The sequence below is a fragment of the Bos grunniens genome, chromosome 18 (genome assembly GCF_055505025.1).
Source record: "Bos grunniens cultivar Pamir isolate PY7600 chromosome 18, Bosgru_T2T1.0, whole genome shotgun sequence".
In the NCBI taxonomy this organism is placed as follows: domain Eukaryota; kingdom Metazoa; phylum Chordata; class Mammalia; order Artiodactyla; family Bovidae; genus Bos; species Bos grunniens.
In genome coordinates this window covers 55,073,575-55,095,443 of record NC_141182.1, presented here as the reverse complement: position 1 = coordinate 55,095,443, position 21,869 = coordinate 55,073,575, and the positions used below count along the sequence as shown (strand labels likewise).

The 21,869-nt window shown below is 42.8% G+C and overlaps 1 protein-coding gene and 1 long non-coding RNA gene across 3 annotated transcripts; both read left to right on the top strand.

Annotated features, from left to right (window-relative positions):
- The first annotated feature begins 1,032 nt into the window (after nucleotides 1-1,032).
- LOC147354147 (sulfotransferase 2A1-like) lies at nucleotides 1,033-14,190 on the top strand. Of its 2 annotated transcripts, XM_086349676.1 has the most exons (5): nucleotides 1,033-1,218; nucleotides 3,606-3,814; nucleotides 9,443-9,569; nucleotides 11,171-11,265; nucleotides 13,165-14,190. In XM_086349676.1, the coding sequence occupies exons 1-5, from the start codon at nucleotides 1,083-1,085 to the stop codon at nucleotides 13,231-13,233; spliced, it is 636 nt and encodes a 211-aa protein (XP_086205802.1). In that variant the 5' UTR covers nucleotides 1,033-1,082; the 3' UTR covers nucleotides 13,234-14,190. The 2 variants fall into 2 exon arrangements, with proteins under 2 accessions (XP_086205802.1, XP_086205801.1); XM_086349675.1 differs by having other exon boundaries at nucleotides 11,171-14,190.
- Nucleotides 14,191-14,203: 13 nt separating this feature from the next.
- On the top strand, nucleotides 14,204-16,934 carry LOC147354146 (uncharacterized). The gene is made up of 3 exons (XR_015145157.1): nucleotides 14,204-15,141; nucleotides 15,253-15,333; nucleotides 15,472-16,934. It is a non-coding gene; the product is annotated as an uncharacterized LOC147354146 (long non-coding RNA).
- The last annotated feature ends 4,935 nt before the right edge of the window (nucleotides 16,935-21,869 follow it).

Here is a 21,869-nt window from a genome sequence, read left to right as displayed (position 1 = left end):
ACAAACAAAAAAGAAAAAAGGAGAGAGAGTAAATTTACTGTGGGGAAATCTAACAAACATTAGCTTGGCCAAGTGATCAAGGTCAATGGTGAGTTGTCAGGTTGATAGTGAAAGCCCTTGAAATGTTGGGACTATAATAGTATTTCACCTCCATGATCATCGTCTCGAAAACCCAGAAACCCAGTCAAATTATCAGACGAACATGGAGTACACCCCAAGAGAGGGACCTTCTCCAAAATATCTGACCAGTCATCCTCGAAATTGTCAAAGTCATCAAAGACAAGGAAAGTCTGAGAAATTGTCACAGCCAAGAGAGACCTAAGGAGACATGAAGACCCAATGTAATGTCATGTCTTGGATGGGATCTTGGACCAGAGAAAGGATATTAGGTAAAAACTAATGAAATCTGAATAAAATGTGGACTATCAGAATTCTTTATATTATCTTTACAATTTTCCTATACCTGTAAAAATGTTGCAAATAAATAATAATAAAGCTTATTTAAAATACTTTTTCAGGCTATGCTTGTGGTCCAGTTATTAGGATCCTGCCTGCCAATGCAGGGACACAGGAAGTTTCCACATGCCATTGGCCAACTGAGCCCCTGTGCCACATATTCAGCCCAGCTGCCTAGAGCCAGTGCTCTGCAACAAGAGCGTAACCCCTGCTGGCTGCGACTAGAGAAAGCCCGCACACGGCAATGAAGACTCACAGCAGCCAAAAAAAATAAATACATAAAATTTTAAAAACAACACTTATCAAAGTGATTCATTAAAAAAAATAATAAACTAAAATATATTTTCTTAATTCACCATATGTCTGCACCCTCCATCTTGTTACTAAACTCCTGGTTTCCTCCCATGATGTCAAACTCAGGTTAATCCAGAATGTTCCCTGAATGACTTCACGATTGCCCAATATTGTCAGTCTTGTGACCCTTTCTTTTCATCAGTAGGCACAGTCCTCAGTGAACTGGGAAAGATTAATGATTGTTTGATGTTGATTATAAAATGGATCTCCCAGTCCAACAGTGACTATGCTGAGGCTGAAACACCCACGAGAGATACAAAGATCTCATTGTCATGACAGGAGAGTGTGTGTGGTTTGAAGGGATACCCTTCCCGAGCATGGAATTCCCATCTGAACACCTGAGAGAGGTGCAGGAGGATTTTATTATTAAAGATGAGGATGTCTTACTGCTGACTTACCCCCAATCAGGTAAGGAAGCAGGACCAGATGCTGAGAAAGGCTTCCTCATTCATTCAGCAGACAGGCGGAACTTCTGTATGCCGACAATGCGTTGGGGGAATAGAAATGTGCACTGATACCGCTGAAGAGCTGACTCATTGGAAATGACCCTGATGTTGGGAAAGATTGAGGGCAGGAGGAGAAGGGGGCAACAGAGGATGAGATGGTTGGATGGTTTCACTGACCCAATGGACGTGAGTTTGAGCAAACTCTGGGGCGTAGTTGAGGACAGGGAAGCCTGGCGTGCTGCACTACACAGGGTCACAAAGAGTCAGGCATGATGGAACAACTGAACAGCAACAGCCACTGGCTTTCAGAGAAAAGGATCTAGACAGGCAGTTACACAATAAGCTGAGAGCTCAGAGGGATAACCTAAGGCATCAGGGGAATCCACGGGAATGAATCACAAGGCAAATTCAGGTGTTTGCAGAGAGGAGTGGAAGGAGATGGCTGGCCAGGGAAGTCTATAGAAGAAATGGGGGAGGGAGGTAATTATTTGAGATGATGTCTATGTTAATTAGTTTGATTGTGGTGGTCATTTCACAATGTGGTGTTACTGTTTAGTCGATAAGTCATATCCAATTCTTTTGGGACCCCATGGACTGCAGCTCACCAGGCTCCTCTGTCTTTGGGATTCTCCAGGCAAGAATACTGGAATGGGTTGTCATTTCCTTCTCCAGCGGATCTTCCCCACCCAGGGATCGAACCTCCTACATTGGCAGGTGGATTCTTCACCACTGAGCCACCGTGAATCCCTCACAATGTGTACATACATCAAATTAACATGTAAAAAAAAAATTAACATGTATACCTTAAAGATATACATTTTTTCCCAAGAAATTTGATTTTTACCTTTTGATTATTATCACTTATTTTTGACCATGCTGGATCTCCACGGCTGAATGGGCTGCTCTCTGGCTGCGGCGGGCAGCTTCTCCTGTTGTGGTGCACAGACTGCAGAGCTGGAGTGGGTGGAGCGTGCGGCTCAGTCACTGTGGTGCACGTGCTTAGTTGCCCTTAGCAGGTGGAATCCTCCTGGACCAAGGATGGAACCCGTGTCCCCTGCATTGGCAGGCAGATTCTTAGCCACCAGGGCAGGCCTACATTCTTTTTCTTTTCTCTTTAAACCATATTTATTTTCCTTGATATTTATATATATCATACTTTAAAAATACATCATATGCATCTGTGTAAAGTATATCTTTATTCTTTTTCTCTTAATATTTCTGCTTTGTATTAAAGAAACCATAAGCTCCCTGCTAGCAAGAACAAGGCTTATCAAGTTACTTGTATAATATAATGGGGCAATGGAGAGTTTCGTATTGCCAGGTTGACCCTACTGCTTTTGAACTGACAATGTTAAATATATACATTTTCATTTGTTAGTTATAATCAATGGGGGAGGGCAGGGAGTAAAACACAATTATCTCAGCGAAAAACAATAAAGTGGAAGAAATGACATCTATATTGAGATGAAAGAAATGAATGTGAAATTGTTTTGTGAAAAGGGTAGTTTCTGATAAAGGTATCAGCGTGGATTGTGGTTGGGAATTGGAAAAAGCCTGACAAATCCAAGAGACAACAAGGATGTGAATCATATGTCTGTGAGGGGTGGGGTCGTTGAGGGACTGTGATTAGGCAAGAAGGAAGGCTGATGACCTTAGAAGTGGTGTGGTAGGGAAAAATCAAGGGCAATGGGAACATAACGTATCACAGGATTTAATAAATAACCAAACGGTGGAAGCAACCCAAATGTGTGCTGACAGATGAAACAAAATGTAGTAGCTACATATAATAGAACACTATTCAACTCAAAAAGGAATGAGTTCTGACTCAGGCGACAACATGGATAAACTATGAAGACGTTACCCTGAGTGAAATAGGTGAGATTCCACACTTATTTCCACATAAATGAGATTCCACACTGTATGATTCCACATAAATGAGGTTATCAGAAACCAAAAGTAGAATAGTTGGTAGAGACTGGCAGGGACTGGAAAGAGGAGCAAATGGAAAGTTGTTGCATAATGGGTCCAAAGTTTCGGTTTTGCCAGATGAGAAAGTTCTGGAGGTTGGTTACACAACAGTGTAAATACACTTAGCCCAGCTGAAATGTACTCCTGAAAATGGTTAAGATGGTGCCTTGGATGATCTGTATACTTTATGAGAATTTTTAAGAGTCAGATTGAAATGGCTGACCAGAGAAGGAAATGGCAACCCACTCCAGTCTTCTTGCCTGGAGAATCTCCATGGACAGAGGTGTCTGGTGGGTACAGTCCATGAGGTGGCAAAGAGTTGGACATGACTGAGCGACTAAGCACAGAATGACTGACCATGATTTTCCTTTCTTTATCTAGGAATGAACTGGTTGATGGAAACTGTCTGCCTGATTCATTCTAAGGGGGATCCCAAGTGGATCCAATCTGTGCCCATTTGGGAGCGCTCCCCTTGGGTAGAGGCTTTCAGTGGGTATAATCTACTAAAAGATAAAGAAGGCCCACGTTTCATCACTTCTCACCTCTTTGTCCAACTCTTCCCCAGGTCTTTCTTCAAGTCCAAGGCCAAGGTCAGTGCACGGAGTCAAGATAGGCTTGATCAATACTCATTAAACTTTAACTTACCTAGCAACCAGTTGAAGATCTGATTGAAATGCAATTGTATTCAGTAGGTATGTGCTGGTCCTGACATTCTGCTTGTACACACCCCAGCTATGCTAAGTACAAAGCTATAGATCATTCCAGAGGTTCTATTAGCCAAATGTAAACCAGAGACAAAGAGAAACCATAATGTCCAAACCTTAGAAAACCACATTTAAAGCCTAACAAGAATTTATAAGTGTATTATACCCTAGATAACACTCCTTTGCCAAAGAATGTTCAAACTACCACACAACTGCACTCATTTCACATGCTAGCAAAGTAATGCTCAAAGTTCTCCAAGCCAGGGGTCAACAATACATAAACCGAGAACTTCCTGATGTTCAAGCTGGATTGAGAAAAGGCAGAGAAACCAGAGATCAAATTGCTAACATCCGTTGGGTCATCAAAAACCAAGAGAATTCCAGGAACACATCTATTTCTGCTTCATGGACTACACTAAAGCCTTTGACTGTGTGGACACAACAAACTGTGAAAAATTCTTCAAGAGATGGCAATACCAGACCACTTGACCTGCCTCCTGAGAAATCTGTATACCGGTCAAGAAGCAGCAGTTAGAACTGGAGATGGAACAACAGACTGGTTCCAGATCGGGAAAGGAGTATGTCAGGGCTGTATGTTGTCACCCTGCTTATTCGATTTTTATGCAGAGTACATCATATGAAATACCAGGCTGGATGAAGAACAGCTGGAATCAAGATGCCAGGAGAAATAATAATAAACTCAGATATACAGATAATAGCAGCCTGATGGCAGAAAGGGAAGAAGAATTAAAAAGCCTCTTGATGAAAATGAAAGAGGAGAGTGAAAAAGCTGGCTTAAAACTCAACACCCAAAAAATGAATCATTTTTTGATTCATTCAGTTCAGTTCAGTCGCTCAGTCATGTCCAACTCTTTGCAACCCCATAGACAGCAGCACGCCAAGCCTCCCTGTCCATCACCAGCTCCCGGAGTTTACTCAAACTCATGTCCATTGAGTCAGTGATGCCATCCAACCATCTCATCCTCTGTCATCCCCTTCTCTTCCTGCCTTAATCTTTCCCAGCATCAGGGTCTTTTCAAATGAGTCAGTTCTTCCCATTAGGTGGACAAAATATTGGAGTTTCAGCTTCTGCCTCATTTCCCTTCCATTGAATATTCAGGACTGATTTCCTTTAGGATGGACTGGTTGGATCTCCTTGCAGTCCAAGGGACTCTCAAGAGTCCTCTCCAATACCACAGTTCAAAAGCATCAATTCTTTGGTGATCAGCTTTCTATATAGTCCAACTTTCACATCCACACAGACTACTGGAAAAACCATAACTTGGACTAGATGGATCTTTGTTGGCAACGTCATGGCTCTGCTTTTTAATATGCTGTCTAGGTTCATAACTTTTCTTCCAAGGAGCACACATCTTTTAATTTCATGGCTGTAGTCAACATATGCACTGTTTTTGGAGCCCCCCAAAATAAAGTCTGTCACTGTTTCTATTGTTTCCCCATCTATTTCCCATGAAGTGATGGGACCAGATGCCATGATCTTCATTTTCTGAATGCTGAGTTTTAAGCCAACTTTTTCACTCTCTTCTTTCACTTTCATCAAGAGGCTCTTTAGTTCTTCTTCACTTTCTGCCATAAGGGTGGTGTCATCTGCATATCTGAGGTTATTGATCTTTCTCCTGGCAATCTTGATTCCAGCTTGTGCTTCATTCAGCCCAGTGTTTCTCTTGATGTTCTCTGCATATAAGTTAAGTAAGCAGGCTGACAATACACAGCCTTGATATACTCCTTTCCCGATTTGGAACCAGTCTGTTGTTCCATCTCCAGTTCTAACTACTCCTTCTTGACCTGCATACACATTTCTCAGGAGGCAGGTCAGGTGGTCTGGTATTGCCATCTCTTGAAGAATTTTTCACAGTTTGTTGTGATCCACACAGTCAAAGGCTTTGGTGTAGTCAATAATGCAGAAGTATATGTCCAGTCCCATCAGTTCATGGCAAATAGATGGGGAAACAATGGAAACAGTGACAGATTTTATTTTCTTGTGCTCCAAAGTCACTGCAGATGGTGACTGCAGCCATCAAATTCAAAGACACTTGCTCCTTGAAAAAAGAAAACTATGACCCACCTAGACAGCATATTAAAATGCAGAGACATTACTTTGCTGACAAAGGTCAAACCTATGGGTTTTCCACTAGTCATGTATGAATATGAGAGTTGGACCATAAAGAAGGCTGACCACCAAAGAATTGATGTTTTTGAACTGTGGTGCTGGATAAGACTGTTGAGAGTCCCTTGGACTGCAAGGAGATCAAACCAGTCAATCCTAAAGGAAATCAATCTTGAATATTCTTTAGAAGGACTGACACTGAAGCTGAAGTTGCAATACTTTGGCCACCTGATGTGAAGAGCTGACTCATTAGAAAAGACCCTGATGCTGGGAAAGATTAAAAACAGGAGGTGAAGGGGATGACAGAGGATGAGATGGTTGGATGTCATCACTGACTCAATGGACATGAGTTTCAGCAACCCTGGGAGATGGTGAAGAGCGGGGGAACAAGGCATGCTGAAGTCCATGGGGTCGCAAAGAGTCGGACAAGTCTGAGCAACTGAACAACAACAACAACAAACCAACCTTTGTTGCTCTAAAAAATAATCGTGTGTGTGCTCAGTTGTGTCCAGGTTTCCGAGGTGGCCCAGATGGTCAAAGTGTCTCCCTGCAATTCAGGAGACCTGGGTTTGATCTCTGGGTTAGGAAGATCCCCTGGAGAAGGAAATGGCAACTCACTCTAGTATTCTTGCCTGGAAAACCCCATGGATGGAGGAGCCTGGTGGGCTACAGCCCATGGAGTTGCGAAGAGTCAGACATGACTGAGCAACTGCATTTTCACTTTCTTTCAGTTGTGTCCAACTCTTTTGCAACCCCATGGACTGTTGCCCCCCAGGCTCCTCTGTCTGTGGGATTTTACAGGCAAGAATCCTGGAGTGAGTTTCCATGTCCTTCTTCAGGGGTCTTCCGAACCCAGGGATGGAACACGAATCTCCTGTGTCTTCTGCATTGCAAGCAGGTTCTTTACCAATATACTTCAATTTTAAAAAGAGATTGTGAAACTTTGAATGATATTCACCTTTTTCGGAATTCCAGCATGTCACAGCACAATTAAGTTTTTTTTTAACCCATCATTTTCTAAGATTATTTAAAATCAACCTATTTATGTGACTGATTGGTGTTTATGCAATGCCTGTACAGGGAAACTGAAGTTTAGAGAGAGATGAGTGAAAGTCACTTATTCGTGTCCGACTATTTGCGACTCCATGGACTATACAGTTTCTGCAATTCTCCAGGCCAGGATACTGGAGTGGGTAGTCTTTCCCTTCTTCAGGGAATCTTCCCAACCCAGGGATCAAACCCAGGTCTCCCGCATTACAGGAGGATTCTTTACCAGCTGAGCCACAAGGGAAGCCCAAGGGCCTAGAATAATGTCACAAAGAAAGCTGATACCGCATCGAGATATGACTCAGATGTTGAAATGCCAAGTGTTCTTGCGTGTGTATGTTTCAGTATGTATGCCTTAGTCTTAAGGGTTAGCTTCTTCAATCTCTACATACGTAACTCACTAGGAGACTGCCTTCCAGAACCCTGATGTAGAACATTTCTCCTCCCCCAGAATGTTTCCCCACGCACCGCCCCAGTCAATGCCCACGCACAGAGGTGACCACTCCCCTTGACTCTTCACTCTGTAGTTTAGCTTGTTCTTGAACTTCATATACATAGACTCATATCATATGAACATCTGACTTCTTTTTTTATATCTGTTTTCCCAGAGTCTTCAAAAAAAATTTTTTTTTTAATGTTTAGCTATGCTGAGTCTTTGCTTCTGCTCAGGCTTTTCTCTAGTTGCCAAAAGCAAGGGCTACTCTCCCGTCGTGGTGCTCGGGCTTCTCACTGCGCTGAGATCTCTTGTTGCAGAGCTCGGGCTCCAGGGCACTTGGGCTTCAGTAGTTGGGGCTATGAGGCTCTAGGGCACAGGCTCATTAGTTGTGGCACACGGGCCTAGCTGTCTGAGGCACATGGGATCTTCCCAGACCAGAGATCAAACTCGTGTCTCTTGCATTGGCAGGCACATTCTTTATCATTGAGCTGCCAGGCAAGCCCGAACATCTGACTTCTTTCACTCAAAATAATTGTTGGTACACAGCGTCCTCAGGAGCTGGCTGGGTATAATATGAAACAGGATCCCACATGCAGAGGGCAGGGATAGACCTGTAAGGAAGAGGCAGACCATTCCAGAGTGGTAGGTGGCAGGTTTAATAAGCAAGGGAGGGGCTCTCCTGGTGGCTCAGTGTTAAAGAACCTGCTTAGCAACTTAGGAAACATGGGTCCTATCCCTGGTCCTGGAGGATCCCACATGCTGAGGAACAACTAAACCCATGCGCCACAACTACTGAGCCTGTGATCTGAGCCTGGGAACCGAAACGACTGAAACTCACATGCCCTACAACCTGTTATCCGCAACAACAGAAGCCAATGCAATGGGAAGCCCGTGTACTGCAATGAGAAGGCCGACACAGCCACAGAGACCCAGCACAGTAGAAAAATAAATCAATAAAATTATTTTAAAAAATAAACAAGGGAACTTACTCATGAGGTGTGTCTTAGGCAGCCACAAGATGAGTAGCTTTCTGCACCTGCCCACCCCATCTTAAAAGTTTGTATAGAGAAAGACTTTACCTGGCTTGAAACATGTACAGGATCCCCATTGTTTCAATACCACATTACAGTCTCAAGGCTCTATCCTTGGGCAGCTTCTGGTACAGAGAAGTCAAGTGGAACACACTCCTTCTATGAACATATAAGGGGGAGGGGTAAGGTGCCTCCATTTGCTTAGATCCAGCTCACAGGTTAGTGGTTCAATGAGTCAAACGTCCATGACTTTCCCCAACAATAATTAGGGGGAGATTCATTCATGATGTTGTGTATGTACAGATATATCTTGCTGTGTGTCTCTAAGGATTGCATGGTTTGTTCATCTATTCTATTAGTAATCTTTAAGCTATAGTATGCAAATATAATATCACTGACATATTAAAATCTTCCTGTGCTTCCCATTATGTGGGTGCATGCTAAGTCATGTCCAACCCTTTGCAACCCCATGGACTGTAACCCACCAGGCTTCTCTATCCACGAGATTCTCTAGGCAAGAATACTTGACTGGGTTGCCATTTCCTTCTCAGGGATCATCCCAACCCAGGGATTGAACTCATGTCTCTGGCATCTCTTGTATTGACAGGCAGATTCTTTAGTCTATAGTATCCCAGACGGAAAGAGCAATGCTTTCCTCTTCCCAGTTAGGGCCTTACTATTGGTCCAGTGACTAGTTCACAGGAACTTTAAAATACATATTTGATTAATGAATGTAATAACTAATTTATTAAAATAATGCATTGATATTTAAAGGGCACTTTCTAGGAATTGGTTTTTTCAACATTTGTATGACGATCAAGAAGGTTGGAAAATAACTATGGATTTTTCATGTTCCAATTTTTCTCTTTAAGGTGATCTACCTCATCAGAAATCCCAGAGATGTTTTAGTGTCTGGTTATTTTTTCTGGAGGATTGCAAAATTTGTTAAGCGACCACAGTCACTGGAACAATACTTTGAATGGTTCGTCGAAGGAAATGGTGAGTGAATGTGAAATATGAAAGCTGGGAGTTGTCAGAGTCCTTCGTCAGACCTCTTTTTATTTTTTTACCCAACTTGATGTCTCTACATCTAACCAATGCATGAGTATAGGGTTCCATCACCACTGGAACCCAAATTTTCTAAATCCACATACTACCTTGTAAAGCAGAAGGACTTCAACCAGCCCTTTTGTTTGCCCCATCAGAAACTATCCTAGCTCTCTTCTGAATCTCCGTGACCTAATACTAACACAAAGCATTCACATTTTTCTCCTGTACTCTCCTAAATTTGTGAAAGTCAGGGGACTTTCTGAAAGTCAACTTTCATTGGCTTCCTGAATACTACAGTCCTGACTTTCCACCATTTATGGGTGCATCTCTCAAAAAGTCCCTTCATTCTCTTGTCCTCTGTGTTTAAAAACTGTATGCATTACGCCAGGACCTTTATGGGCTTCCCAGGGTGCTCAGTGGGTAAAGAATCTGGCTGTAGTACAGGAGATGCAAGTTCTGTCCCTGGGTCGGGAAGATCTCCTGGAGGAGGCCATGACAACCCACTCCAGTATTCTTGCCAGGAGAATCCCATAGACAGAGAAGCCTGGCAGGCTACAGTCCCTGGTCTCGCAGAGAGTCGGACACGACTGAAGTGACTTAGCACGCATGCACCCAGGACCTCTATACTTTTTTAAAGTTAATTATTTATGTATCTGGCTGCATCAAGTCTTAGATGCAGAAGGTGAATTCTTGCATCTTAGTTGTGGCTTGGGGGTTCTTTCATTGCAGCATGTGGGATCTAGTTCCCTGACCAAGGATAGAACCCTGGCCCCCTGAATTGCAGCACAGAGTCTTAGCCACTGGACCAGCAGGGAAAGCCCTCTATACTTTTAATTATGCAGAACTTCTAAGCATTCTCAGATGCTTGAAGTGTTGCAGTTTTTCTCAAAACTATGTGATGAACCTAGTATCACATCGAGGTCATAGTTTTTATTGAGCTGATCCTGAGTGAGCTCTTCAGCCATATCTCCTGCTTTGCTTCAGGCTAGTCTTTCAGAAAAAGAGCAAGAAGACTTCCCTGGTGGTCCAGTGGTTCAGAATCTGCCTGCCAAGGCAGGCGACATGGGTTCGATCCCTGGTCTGGGAAAATCCCACATGCCATGGGGCAACTAAGTGTGTGCACTGCAATACGGAAGCTATTCCCTGCCTTGGAAACCGAGTCAGTTTCCCAAGGAATAATAATTCCAGCAGCAACAATGAAAGAAAAATGACAGGGAGGGGAAAAGAGAGTGTTGTGAGAACGTACCTAACAAGCAAAATATCTAAAGGCTGAACAGATTAGGGCCAAAAAAAAACACACCACTTTTCAGACCCCATGGCTCTCTAGACAAGATCTCCTTACAGACCCTTGAAATCTGTATACAAAACCTGCTGCAAAGGCATTAGGCTTGTTAAAGGGCAAATGTGTGGTGTTGGATACCAGTTATAGCAAGTGTAGATGTGCCCGGCATTGTGCTAGTAACTGTGCCCACAGAGTGAACATAGTGTATGGATCCCTGCTTTCATTCCGCGTGTCATCCGCTCACTCTTTCTGCCTCCCCTCCATGCAGTGGTATTTGGATCGTGGTTCGACCACACTTGGGGCTGGATGTCCATGAGAAACAAGGAGAACTTCCTGATACTGAGCTATGAAGAGATGAAATGGGTAACGATTGCTCTTAGAGTCAACACACTCTCTCTCACCACCATCTGCACTCCCCCCACCTTCCCTCCATTGGCCTGTGTCTCCCACTTTCTCAAAGCTTAGTCTGTAGTCAATAGGAGTGAGAATAGCAATACCTGGTTTTCATTGCCTTATTTCTGGTTGACACTTCAAAGCTCCATGCTCCCTTTCCTCAAGTGTTTTTCTTTGTTTCACCATAAGCGGAAGGGCTTTTTTACAAAAGAATTTTATTTATGTATTGGCTGTGCTGGGTCTTCACAGCTGTCCTCAGGCTTTCCCCAGCTGCGGTGAGGGGGGGCTACTCTTTGTTGCGGGGCATGGGCTTCTCACTGCGGTGGCTTCTCTTGTTGTGGGGCACAGGCTCCAGGTGTGCAGGCTGAGCAGTTGCGGTGCCCGGATTCTAGAGCACAGGCTCCATAGTTATGCCACATGGGCTGAGTTGCTCCGAGGTACATGGGATCTTCCCAGACCAGGGATCGAACCCATGTCTCCTGCACTGAAAGGCAGAATCTCATCCACTGAGCCACCAGGGAAGCACTTTGTTTCATTTTTGTTAGGATTTTTGTTTTGTTTGTTCCATGTTATTGTTGTTGTTTTTATTATTTTTTTTCAGGTGTGTGATTTCTTAGTAGACCATGGTAAATGCTCATGGAATAAAGAAAAAAAAATCAAAGCATTATAGCTTTAAGAGGAAAGTCTGATTCAAAGCAAAGCCTCTCTGGTTATAAAATCCATTTTCTTATCATAATCTCTGAAGATCATGAGCCAAGTATTGATATAATAAATAAGAAGATATGGTAAAGCTCTCTTGTGTTATTCAAATGATAGCTGTGAAAAACAGCATTATTTGGGCACATAGCCAAGACTTGAAATCAAATCCTTATATTTTGGTCAGGTTCTCCCTGAAACTCTCTTGCCTAATCCTGATCATAACTGTCTAGAAGCCCTTCTTAAGTCTCTTTGAAAACCCAGCATTTTGGTGTTTTAAGGTGTCCTGAGTTCAACTATACTGAGAAATCCATCATGGTCTTTCCATCTATTTTTTTCAACCTTTCTCTAAGTCATTTTTAAATTTCTCAAAAATTTTATTGAAGTATAGTTCCTTACAGAATATATAGTTTCTACTGTACAGTAAAGTGAATCAGCTATACCTATGCAGATTCAGTTCAGTTCAGTCGCTCAGACATGTCAGAGTCTTTGCAACCCCATGAACTGCAGTCCGCCAGGCCTCCCTGTCCATCACCAACTCCCGGAGTTCACCCAAAGCCATGTCCATTGAGACGGTGATGCCATTCAACTGTCTCATCCTCTGTCGTCCCCTTCTCCTCCTGCCTTCAATCTTTCCCAGCATCAGGGTTTTTTCAAATGAGTCAACTCTTTGCGTCAGGTGGCCAAAGTATTGGAGTTTCAGCTTCAACATCAGTCCTTCCAGTGAACACCCAGGACTGATCTCCTTTAGAATGGAATGGTTGGATCTCCTTGCAGTCCAAGGGGCTCTCAAGAGTCTTCTCCAAAACCACAGCTCAAAAGCATCAATTCTTCAGTGCTCAGTTTTCTTAATAGTCCAACTCTCACATCTATGCATATATCCCTTCGTTTCTTAAATTTTCTTCCCATTTAGGTCACCACAGAGCATTGACTAGAGTTTTCTGTGCGTACAGTAGGTTCTCATAGGTTACCTATTCTTTACTTAGTATCGACAGTGTCTATGTGTCAATGTCAATCTCCCAGTTCACCCACTCTGGACTCCTCCAACTCTATCCCTACTCACATCTCTACATTTCTTTCCTCTTTTCCTCTCCCCTCTCCCCCTCCTCTGTCTGCGGTCTCCTCCCCCACATCTCCTTTCCTATGTTCTTGCTTTTTCACATAATCTCTCAGATTTTCTCTTCTTCTGGGACACGAGGAGCACTGTGGAGAAGATCTGCCAATTCCTGGGCAAGAAGCTAGAACCAGAAGAACTGAACTCAGTCCTCAAGAACAGTTCTTTCCAGGCCATGAAAGAAAACAATATGTCCAATTCTTCCCTCCTGAAGGGTTAGTATTTAGAAGAGAATGGAGAACTTTTGAGAAAAGGTAAAAGAAAACATTCTGCCTTCAAAATGGATCAGACTATGTAGAGATTATTCTTGGCTTATAATAGGGCACTAACCATTGGGAGTAGGGACTGTTTGAATGTATCAGCTTAAAATGCTCATCACTTGAGATCGTCTCTTGTGAGCCCTTATCAGGGCATTTCTTTTTAGAGTATTGATGTGGGCTGCAGGTTTTTGAGAGAGTTTATTATTTTAAGGGTTCATTTGTTTTGGTGTGGACCATTTTGAAGTTTATTGAACTTGTTACAATATTGTTTCTATTTAATGTCTTGGTTATTTGGCTGCAAAACAAATAATGGCATGACCAAATAAATAATAAACAACTTTTAAAAAGCAGAGAAGCCTAGTTAGACATCTAATACAATAATGCAGGTGAGAAATGGTGTTGGCTTGGATGGAGGTGGTAGAAATAGAAGTTGTAAAAAGTGGCTAGACACTGGTTATTACGAATCCCATGCACTGTAACTTGCCAGGCTCCTCTGTCCATGAGATTCTCCAGACAAGAATAATGGACTGGGTTGCCATGCCCTCCTCCAGGGGATCTTCCCAATCCAGGGACTGAACCTGGGTCTCCTGAACTGCAAGCAGATTCTTTACCATTTGAGCCACCAGGGAAGATCTGTTATAGAAAACAGAGCAGTATTATTGCTGATGAATTTCACACAAGATGAGCTGGGAGAGAAGAGAAGGCAGGAAGTTGTTCTAAGCAGGCAGAAGTGTAAATCAATATGACCACTAGGTATATAAAAACAACAAACCATTGGTCATTCTGCTATATTGACTAGGATTTCCACGTCAAACAGACAGACGGAAATCGATCCAGGACTTCCCTGATGGTCTAGTGCCAGGAGCCAGCACGGGAGTTCCCACCCATGACAAGGTCATCCGCGAGAGCCCTGACGGGCAAGGCGAGTCAGGACTCGAGGGGCCCCCTGGATCTGCTTGAGCATCTACCCCCAAAACCAGAATCTGTCTGTTTTACTATTTTACGACTTTCACCAACTCCTCTGACATGAACGGGGCGGGGGGGGGGGGGGGGTGGTGCGGCTATCCCCGACCACGTTTCTCTGAAGGAAATCAACTTAGAGCTCTAGTTAATAAGCCTCCTGGGCATAATAGGAGTGTTTCAATCCAAACCCCTCAGATGGCTCTCTAACTTGCCTGACAGGTTTATCTGGACTCCTACAGCTACCCATATGATTGTTTACAGTCTCCCAACCGCAAGAGGCATGGGAAGCTTAAGATATTCAAATAGTATAGAGCCTCTCCCGGAGTTAGAGATTATTAGAATAGAACTAGTAGAGGATTTCATTGTTGAGCTAATGCTTGCTGCCAAATTTCCATATCACTTACCCACTGTGTCCCTGGGAGTCTATTAATTAATATAGTTGGTATATAGAAAAAATAGAAAAAATAAGTAGTGGCCTTGGTGTTAACAACAGTAGACCCTTGAGGTAATAAATTCTTTCCTTGCTACAGCCCACTGCACCTTTGCCCTTTGGGAATGCAACTTTATCTAGTGCTTTGGGAGAGTGGAGCCAAACTTTAGAAAAATTATTTTTAGAGAAAATCAGTTTTCTGGGTATCAGAACAAAGAGTCATAAAATGTTAATAGGCCTCCTGGCCAGAAGATGATGTAAATCACCTAAAGCATTTGTATCTGTTAAGTTTGCAGAAAAGAAAGCCTGGTCTCGATAAGGATCAAGGACTGCCGACTTTGCATGACTTTACACCCCCTATTATCCTCTATGCACAACTTAAGGTATATAAGCTCCCTTTGAAAATAAAGCTATGGGCCTTGCTCATCAGGCTTGGTCTCCCTGTGTCGGTCTTTCTTCCTTTTCTCTCCTTTTCTTCTCTGTTCTTCCTTCAGGATGACTGAATGGAGCGTGGGGGCTCTCTGAGACCACTTACCTGCCTGGGCTTCTAAGACCCACTCGAGAAGGTGCCTAAGGTGGGGCACCTTCAGCTTACGAGAGGGCGCCTGCGGCCTCCGTGGTCAGAACAAGTTCGGTGTCATGAACTTTATTGGTTTCCCATGTAAACCAGTCAGATCAAGCCTCTGTCTCTCCCCTTTTATCTATTCTTTCAGTCGCCAGCGCCGTCCTCCTGAGGATATCCCTGGATCCAACCGGGGCTAGACCCCGGTAGTCTAGTGGTTAAGAATCTGCCTGACAATGCATGGGACACAGGTTTGATTAGTTGCCCACTGGCTGCAGGCAACTGAGCCCATGCACCACAACTGCTGAGGCCAAGCTCTAGAGCACACGCTCGGCAACGAGACGCCCACACACCGCATCTAGAGAGTAGCCCATGCTTGCTGCAACTGGAGAAAGCCGATGCACAGCAACAAAGACTCTTCACAGCCACAAATAAATAAACTTTTGTAAATCAATAAAATAAAACAGATAAGAATGTGTTGTGTACTACTTAATAGCAATACGTTAAAAGAAATAGATCTAGAAGACATGTATTGGAGTCTGGAGACCTACCCTCTAGATCTGACGTGAGTCTCTATTTTATGTTTCTCAGGCGTGACTGGGGACTAGAAAAATTACTTCACGGTGGCCCAAGCTGAAACCTTTGATAAACTATTCCAGGAGAGGATGGCAGACCTTCCTCAAGATCTGTTCCCATGGAAATAATGATCAAAAACTTCTGGATCCTATATGGACAATGATATTTGTTCTCCTGTCCTCATACATGTGAATGACTGGGAGTAATTGCATGAAACCTGTTGTCTCATCCTGGTGCCTCAATTGATTAAATCTCTGCATCTTTGAGGACCTGACTGTTAAAGTTATCAGAGTACCCCTCATTCACTCTGTGGTATCCCAGCTTTCAAAACATGTTTCTAGTGTTTCATCTCATTCACAAGAGTGGTCAAGAAATAACATAAGAATCATCGTTGTTGTTGTTCAGTCACTAAACTGTGTCCGACACTTTGTGACCCCATGAATTGTAGCACACAGGGTCCTCTGTCACCGACTTTCTGCGAGTTGGCTCAAATGCATGTCCATTGAGTCTGTGATGCAATCTAACCATCTCATCCTCTGATGCCCCTTCCTCCTTTTGCCCTCAATCTTTCCCAGCAGCTGAGTCTTTTCCAATGATCGGCTCTTCACATCAGGTGGTCAAAGTATTGGAGCTTCAATTCAGTATCAGTCTTCTAATGAGTATTCAGAGCTGATTTCCTTAGGATTGACTGGATTGATCTCCTTCTGTCCAAGGGACTCTCAAGAGTCTTCTGCAGCACAGAAGCACCACAATTTGAAAACATCAATTCTTTGGGGCTCAGCCTTCTTTATGGTCCAACTCTTACATCCGTAGAGTCAAAACTATGGTGTTTCTAGTAGTCCTATATGGATATGGTAGAGAAGCCCTGGATGGTCTTAATTTTAGCTGACTGAAGCCCACCAGGAAATAATAGCAATCTAGATGTTTCTTTAATTACTTCTGGAGTCAGTATTTCAGAAGCGGGCATTCTTCCTTTTGCTCATTGTGTGACTGTGGGAAGCCTTGAATCCTAGAGTCCTCCACTGGGTGATAGAATGTGGGACCTGTAAAATAACAATTGCTATTATAGAATTTCAATGTGGCCAAAAAGAGAATTCTCTCAGCTCAGCCCCTAAAACCTGGAAGCATTTCATAAATTCTCAGTATGTTAATGATGAAATGGCAAATAAGAACTGGATTCTGCCGTGTAGTTAGGTATTTAAATTCACCCCCATACCTGTGAGTCTAAAGCAAGTTTTTGACTCTTTTGCTTAAAATGACAGATTTCAGGGACTTCCCTGGTGATCCAGCGATTAAAACTCTGTGCTTCCAATGCAGGGGGTGTGAGTCTGATCCCTGCACAGGGAACTAAGATCCCACAGGCTACACAGAGTGGTCAATAATAATAATAATAAATTTCTTTTAAAATTAGGTTCCTATTAAAAAAAAAAAAAACTAAGAGATTTCGGTCCATGGTATCTCAATTTCCCTCTAGCTTATGATCACTACATCTATTTATTTAGTTTTATTTTGATTTTTTAAGGGCTTCACTGATAGCTCAGTTGGTAAAGAACCCTCCTGCAATGCAGGAGAACCCTGCTTGATTCTTGGGTCAGGAAGATCCCCTGGAGAAGGGATAGGCTACTCACTCCAGTTTTGTGGCCTGGAGAATTCCATGGACTGTGTAGCCCATGGGGTCACAAAGAGTTGGACATGACTGAGCAACTTTTTTTAATTTTTAATTTTCTTCAAATTTAGGGAAATCTTGCAAGAAATACACACAAAATCCTTGTACATAATTCACACAGATTTACCAACAGTTATCTTTTGCAACATTTACTAGAATATGCTCTCATTTCTTTCACTCTCATATACAAGATAAACTTTTTCAGCTATTTGAGAGTAAGTTACAGAAATCCTTTCCTTTTATCCCTCAAAACTTCAGTGTATGGAGCTTCTCTGGTGGCTCAGTGGTTAAGAATCCACTTGTCAATGCAGAAGACATGGATTCCATCCCTGGTCTGCAAATACCCCACATGTCACAGGGCAACTAAGCCCGTGCATCGCGACTATTGAGCCTGTGCTCCAGAGCCTGGGAGCCACAACTACTGAAGCCCTCGGGCCCTAGAGCCCATGCTCCGCAACAAGAGAAGCCACGGCAAGGAGAAACCTGCTCACTGCAACTAGAGAAAAAGCCTGGGCAGCAACTAAGACTCAGCAGAGTCAAAAATAAGTACAATTATCTTTTAAAAATTTATTTTCTAAGATCAAAAATATTTCACTTATAATCACACAAAAATGATAGAAGTCAGGGAGCTTTGTATTGATGCAGTGCTATTCTCTAATCCACGGTGTGCATTCAAATGTGGTCAACTGTCCCAATAATAAAATCATAGCATTTTCTCTGGTTGAGGAGTCAATCCAGGATTTAGTTTACATTCTCCTCTATCTGGAACATATCCTCAGCTTTGTCTTTTAGTAACAATTTGATCAGTTAAATGGTTCCAGACAATGGTTTTAAAGACGAACCTCAGTTAGAGTTCACAGAATATGTTCTCATTAATACCTTCAGGTCTAGACTTCATGTTTTAAATATGCAGACATAAAAAGGAAGGAAGGTAAGGAGTTCCCTGGGAGTCCAGTGGTTAAGACTCTGAGCTCCCAAAGCAAGGGGTACAGATTCAATCTCTGATCAGAGAACTAAGATCCCACATGCGGCATGGCCAAAACAATTTTTAAAAAAAGGAAGAAGGGGAGCGTACATTTACCATGGGTAAATCTAACGAACATTACTTCTGCCAGGTGATCAAAGTCAACATCAACAATGAGATGTCAGGTTGACAGTAAATACCCTCTAAATGTTGTGACTGTACTAGTATTTTACCTCCGTGATCTTCTCTCCAATACCCAGAAACCCAGTCTAATTCAGAGAAAAACATTGGGCACACCCCAAGAGAGGCACCTTCTCCAAAATACCTGACCAGTAATCCTCAAAACTGTCAAAGTCATCAAAGACAAGGAAAGTCTGAGAAACTGTCACAGTGAAGAGAGACCTAAGGAGACGAAGATCCAAGGTAACGTAGAGTCTGGGATGGGATCTTGTACCAGAGAAAGGATATTAGGTAAAACTAAGGAAATCTGAATAAAGTGTGGACTATGAGAATTATTTACAATTTTCCTATACATCTAAAAGTGTTGAAAAAAATAGCAAAGCTTATTTAAAATATTTTTTTAGGATTTCCCTGGTGGTCCAGTGGTTAGGATTCTGCCTGCCAATGCCAGAGACACAGGTTCAATAACTGGTCCGGGAAGTTCCCACATGCCATGGAACAACCAAGCCCCTGTGGCTCATGTTCAGCCCAACCTCCTAGAGCCCAAGCTAGAAAAAGCCCACACACAGCCATGAAGCTCTACTGCAGCCAGTAAATAAGTAATTCTTAAAGATAGTTTTAGAACTAATATCCAGGAACTGGAATGCAAAAGTAGAAAGTCAAGAAACATCTGGAGTAACAGGCAAATTTGGCCTTGGAGTACAGAACGAAGCAGGGCAAAGGCCAATAGGCTTTTGCTAAGCGAACACACTGGTCATAGCAAACACCCTCTTCCAACAACACAAGAGAAGACTCTACACATGGACATCACCAAATGGCCAACACCAAAATCAGGTTGGTTATATTCTTTGCAGCCAAAGGTGGAGAAGCTCTATACAGTCAGCAAAAACAAGACCGGGAACTGACTGTGGCTCCAATCATGAACTCCTTATTGCCAAATTCAGACTTAAATGGAAGAAAGTAGGGAAAACCACTAGACCATTCAGGTATCGCCTAAATCGAATCCCTTATGATTATACAGTGGAAGTGAGAAATACATTTAAGGGACTAGATCTTACAGACAGAGTGCCTGATGAACTATGGACGGAGGTCTGTGACATTGTATAGGAGACAGGGATAAAGACCATCCCCAAGGAAAACAAATGCAAAAAAGCAAAATGGCTGTCTGAGGAGGCCTTACAAATAGCTGTGTAAAGAAGAGAAGGGAAAAGCACAGGAGAAAAGGAAAGATATACCCATTTGAATGCAGAGTTCCAAAGAATAGCAAGGAGAGCCAAGAAAGCCTTCCTCAGTGATCGGTGCAAAGAAATAGAGGAAAACAATAAAATGGGAAAGACTAGAGATCTCTTCAAGAAAATTAGAGATACCAATGGAACATGTCATGTAAAGATGGGCTCAGCAAAGGACAGAAATGGTATGGACCCAACAGAAGCAGGAGATATTAAGAAGAGGAGGCAAGAATACACAGAAGGACTGTACAAAAAAGATCTTCACGACCAAGATAATCACAATGGTGTGATCACTCAGCTAGAGCCAGACATCCTGGAATGTAAAGTCAGGTGGGCCTTAGGAAGCATTACTATGGACAAAGATAGTGGAGGTGATGAAATACCAATTGAACTATTTCAAATCCTAAAGGATGGTGCTGTGAAAGTGCTGCACTCAATATGCCAGCAAATTTGGAAAACTCAGCAGTGGCCACAGGCCTGGAAAAGGTCAGTTTTCATTCCAATCCCAAAGAAAGACAATGCCAAAGAATGCTCAAACTACTGCACAATTGCACTCATCTCACACACTAGTAAAGTAATGCTCCAAATTCTCCAAGCCAGGCTTCAGCGATACCTGAACCGTGAACTTCCAGATGTTCAAGCTGGTTTTAGAAAAGGCAGAGGAACCAGAGATCAAATTTCCAACATCTGCTGGATCATCGAAAAAGCAAGAGAGTTCCAGAAAAACATCTATTTCTGTTTTATTGACTATGCCAAAGTCTTTGCTGTGTGGATCACAATAAACTGTGAAAAACTGTGAAAGAGATGGGAATACCAGACCACCTGACCTGATTCAGAAATCTGTATACAGGTCAGGAAGCAACAGTTCAAACTGAACATGGAACAACAGACTGGTTCCAAATAGGAAAAGGAGTATGTCAAGGCTGAATATTGTCAGCCTGCTTCTTTGACTTATATGCAGAGTACATCATGAGAAACGCTGGGCTGGAGGAAGCACAAGCTGGAATCAAGGTTGCTGGAAGAAATATCAATAACCTCGGATATGCACATGATACCACCCTTATAGCAGAAAGTAAAGAAGAACTCAAGAACTTCTTGAAAGTGAAAGAGGAGAGTGAAAAAGTTGGTAAAACTCAACATTCAGAAAACAAAGATCATGGCATCTGGCCCATCACTTCATGGCAAATAGATGGGGAAACAGTAAAAACTGTGGCTGACTTTATTTTTTTGAGCTTCAAAATCCCTGCAGATGGTGACTGCAGCCATGAAATTAAAAGACATTTATTCTTTGGAAGGAAAGTTATGACCAACCTAGACAGCATATTAAAAAGCAGGGACATTACTTTGCCAACAAAGGTCCGTCTTGTCAAGGCTATAGTTTTTTCCAGTAGTCATGTATGAATGTGAGAGTTGGACTATAAAGAAAGCTGAGTGCCAAAGAATTGATGCTTTTGAACTGTGGTGGTGGTGGAGAAGACTCTTGAGAGTCCCTTGGACTGCAAGGAGATCCAACCAGTCCATCCTAAAGGAGATCAGTCCTGAGTGTTCATTGGAAGGACTGATGTTGAAGCTGAAACCCCAATACTTTGGCCACCTGAGGAGAACTGACTCATCTGAAAAGACCCTGAAGCTGGGAAAGATTGAAGGCAGGAGGAGAAGGGGATGACAGAGGATGAGATGGTTAGATAGCATCACTGACTCAACTGAGATGAGTTTGAGTAAACTCCAGGAGTTGGTGATGGACAGGGTGGCCAGGTGAGCTGTGGTCCATAGGGTTGTGAAGAGTCAGAGACACCGAGCAACTGAACTGAAAGATACCCATTTTTAATTCACCTCATGTCTATACACTCCATCTTGTTACTAAACTCCTGGTTCCCACCCGTAATGTCAAACTCAGGTTACCCCCAGAATGTTCTCTGAATGACTTCACGGTT

What these genes read in the sequence shown, in the direction of transcription:
- LOC147354147 (XM_086349675.1), top strand. Translation starts at nt 1,083, where the DNA reads ATGACAGGAGAGTGTGTGTGGTTTGAAGGGATACCCTTCCCGAGCATG. An exon ending in GCTGACTTACCCCCAATCAG is followed by an intron (nt 1,219 to 3,605) that starts GTAAGGAAGCAG and finishes TTCTTTATCTAG; the next exon opens with GAATGAACTGGTTGATGGAA. An exon ending in TCTTCAAGTCCAAGGCCAAG is followed by an intron (nt 3,815 to 9,442) that starts GTCAGTGCACGG and finishes TTTCTCTTTAAG; the next exon opens with GTGATCTACCTCATCAGAAA.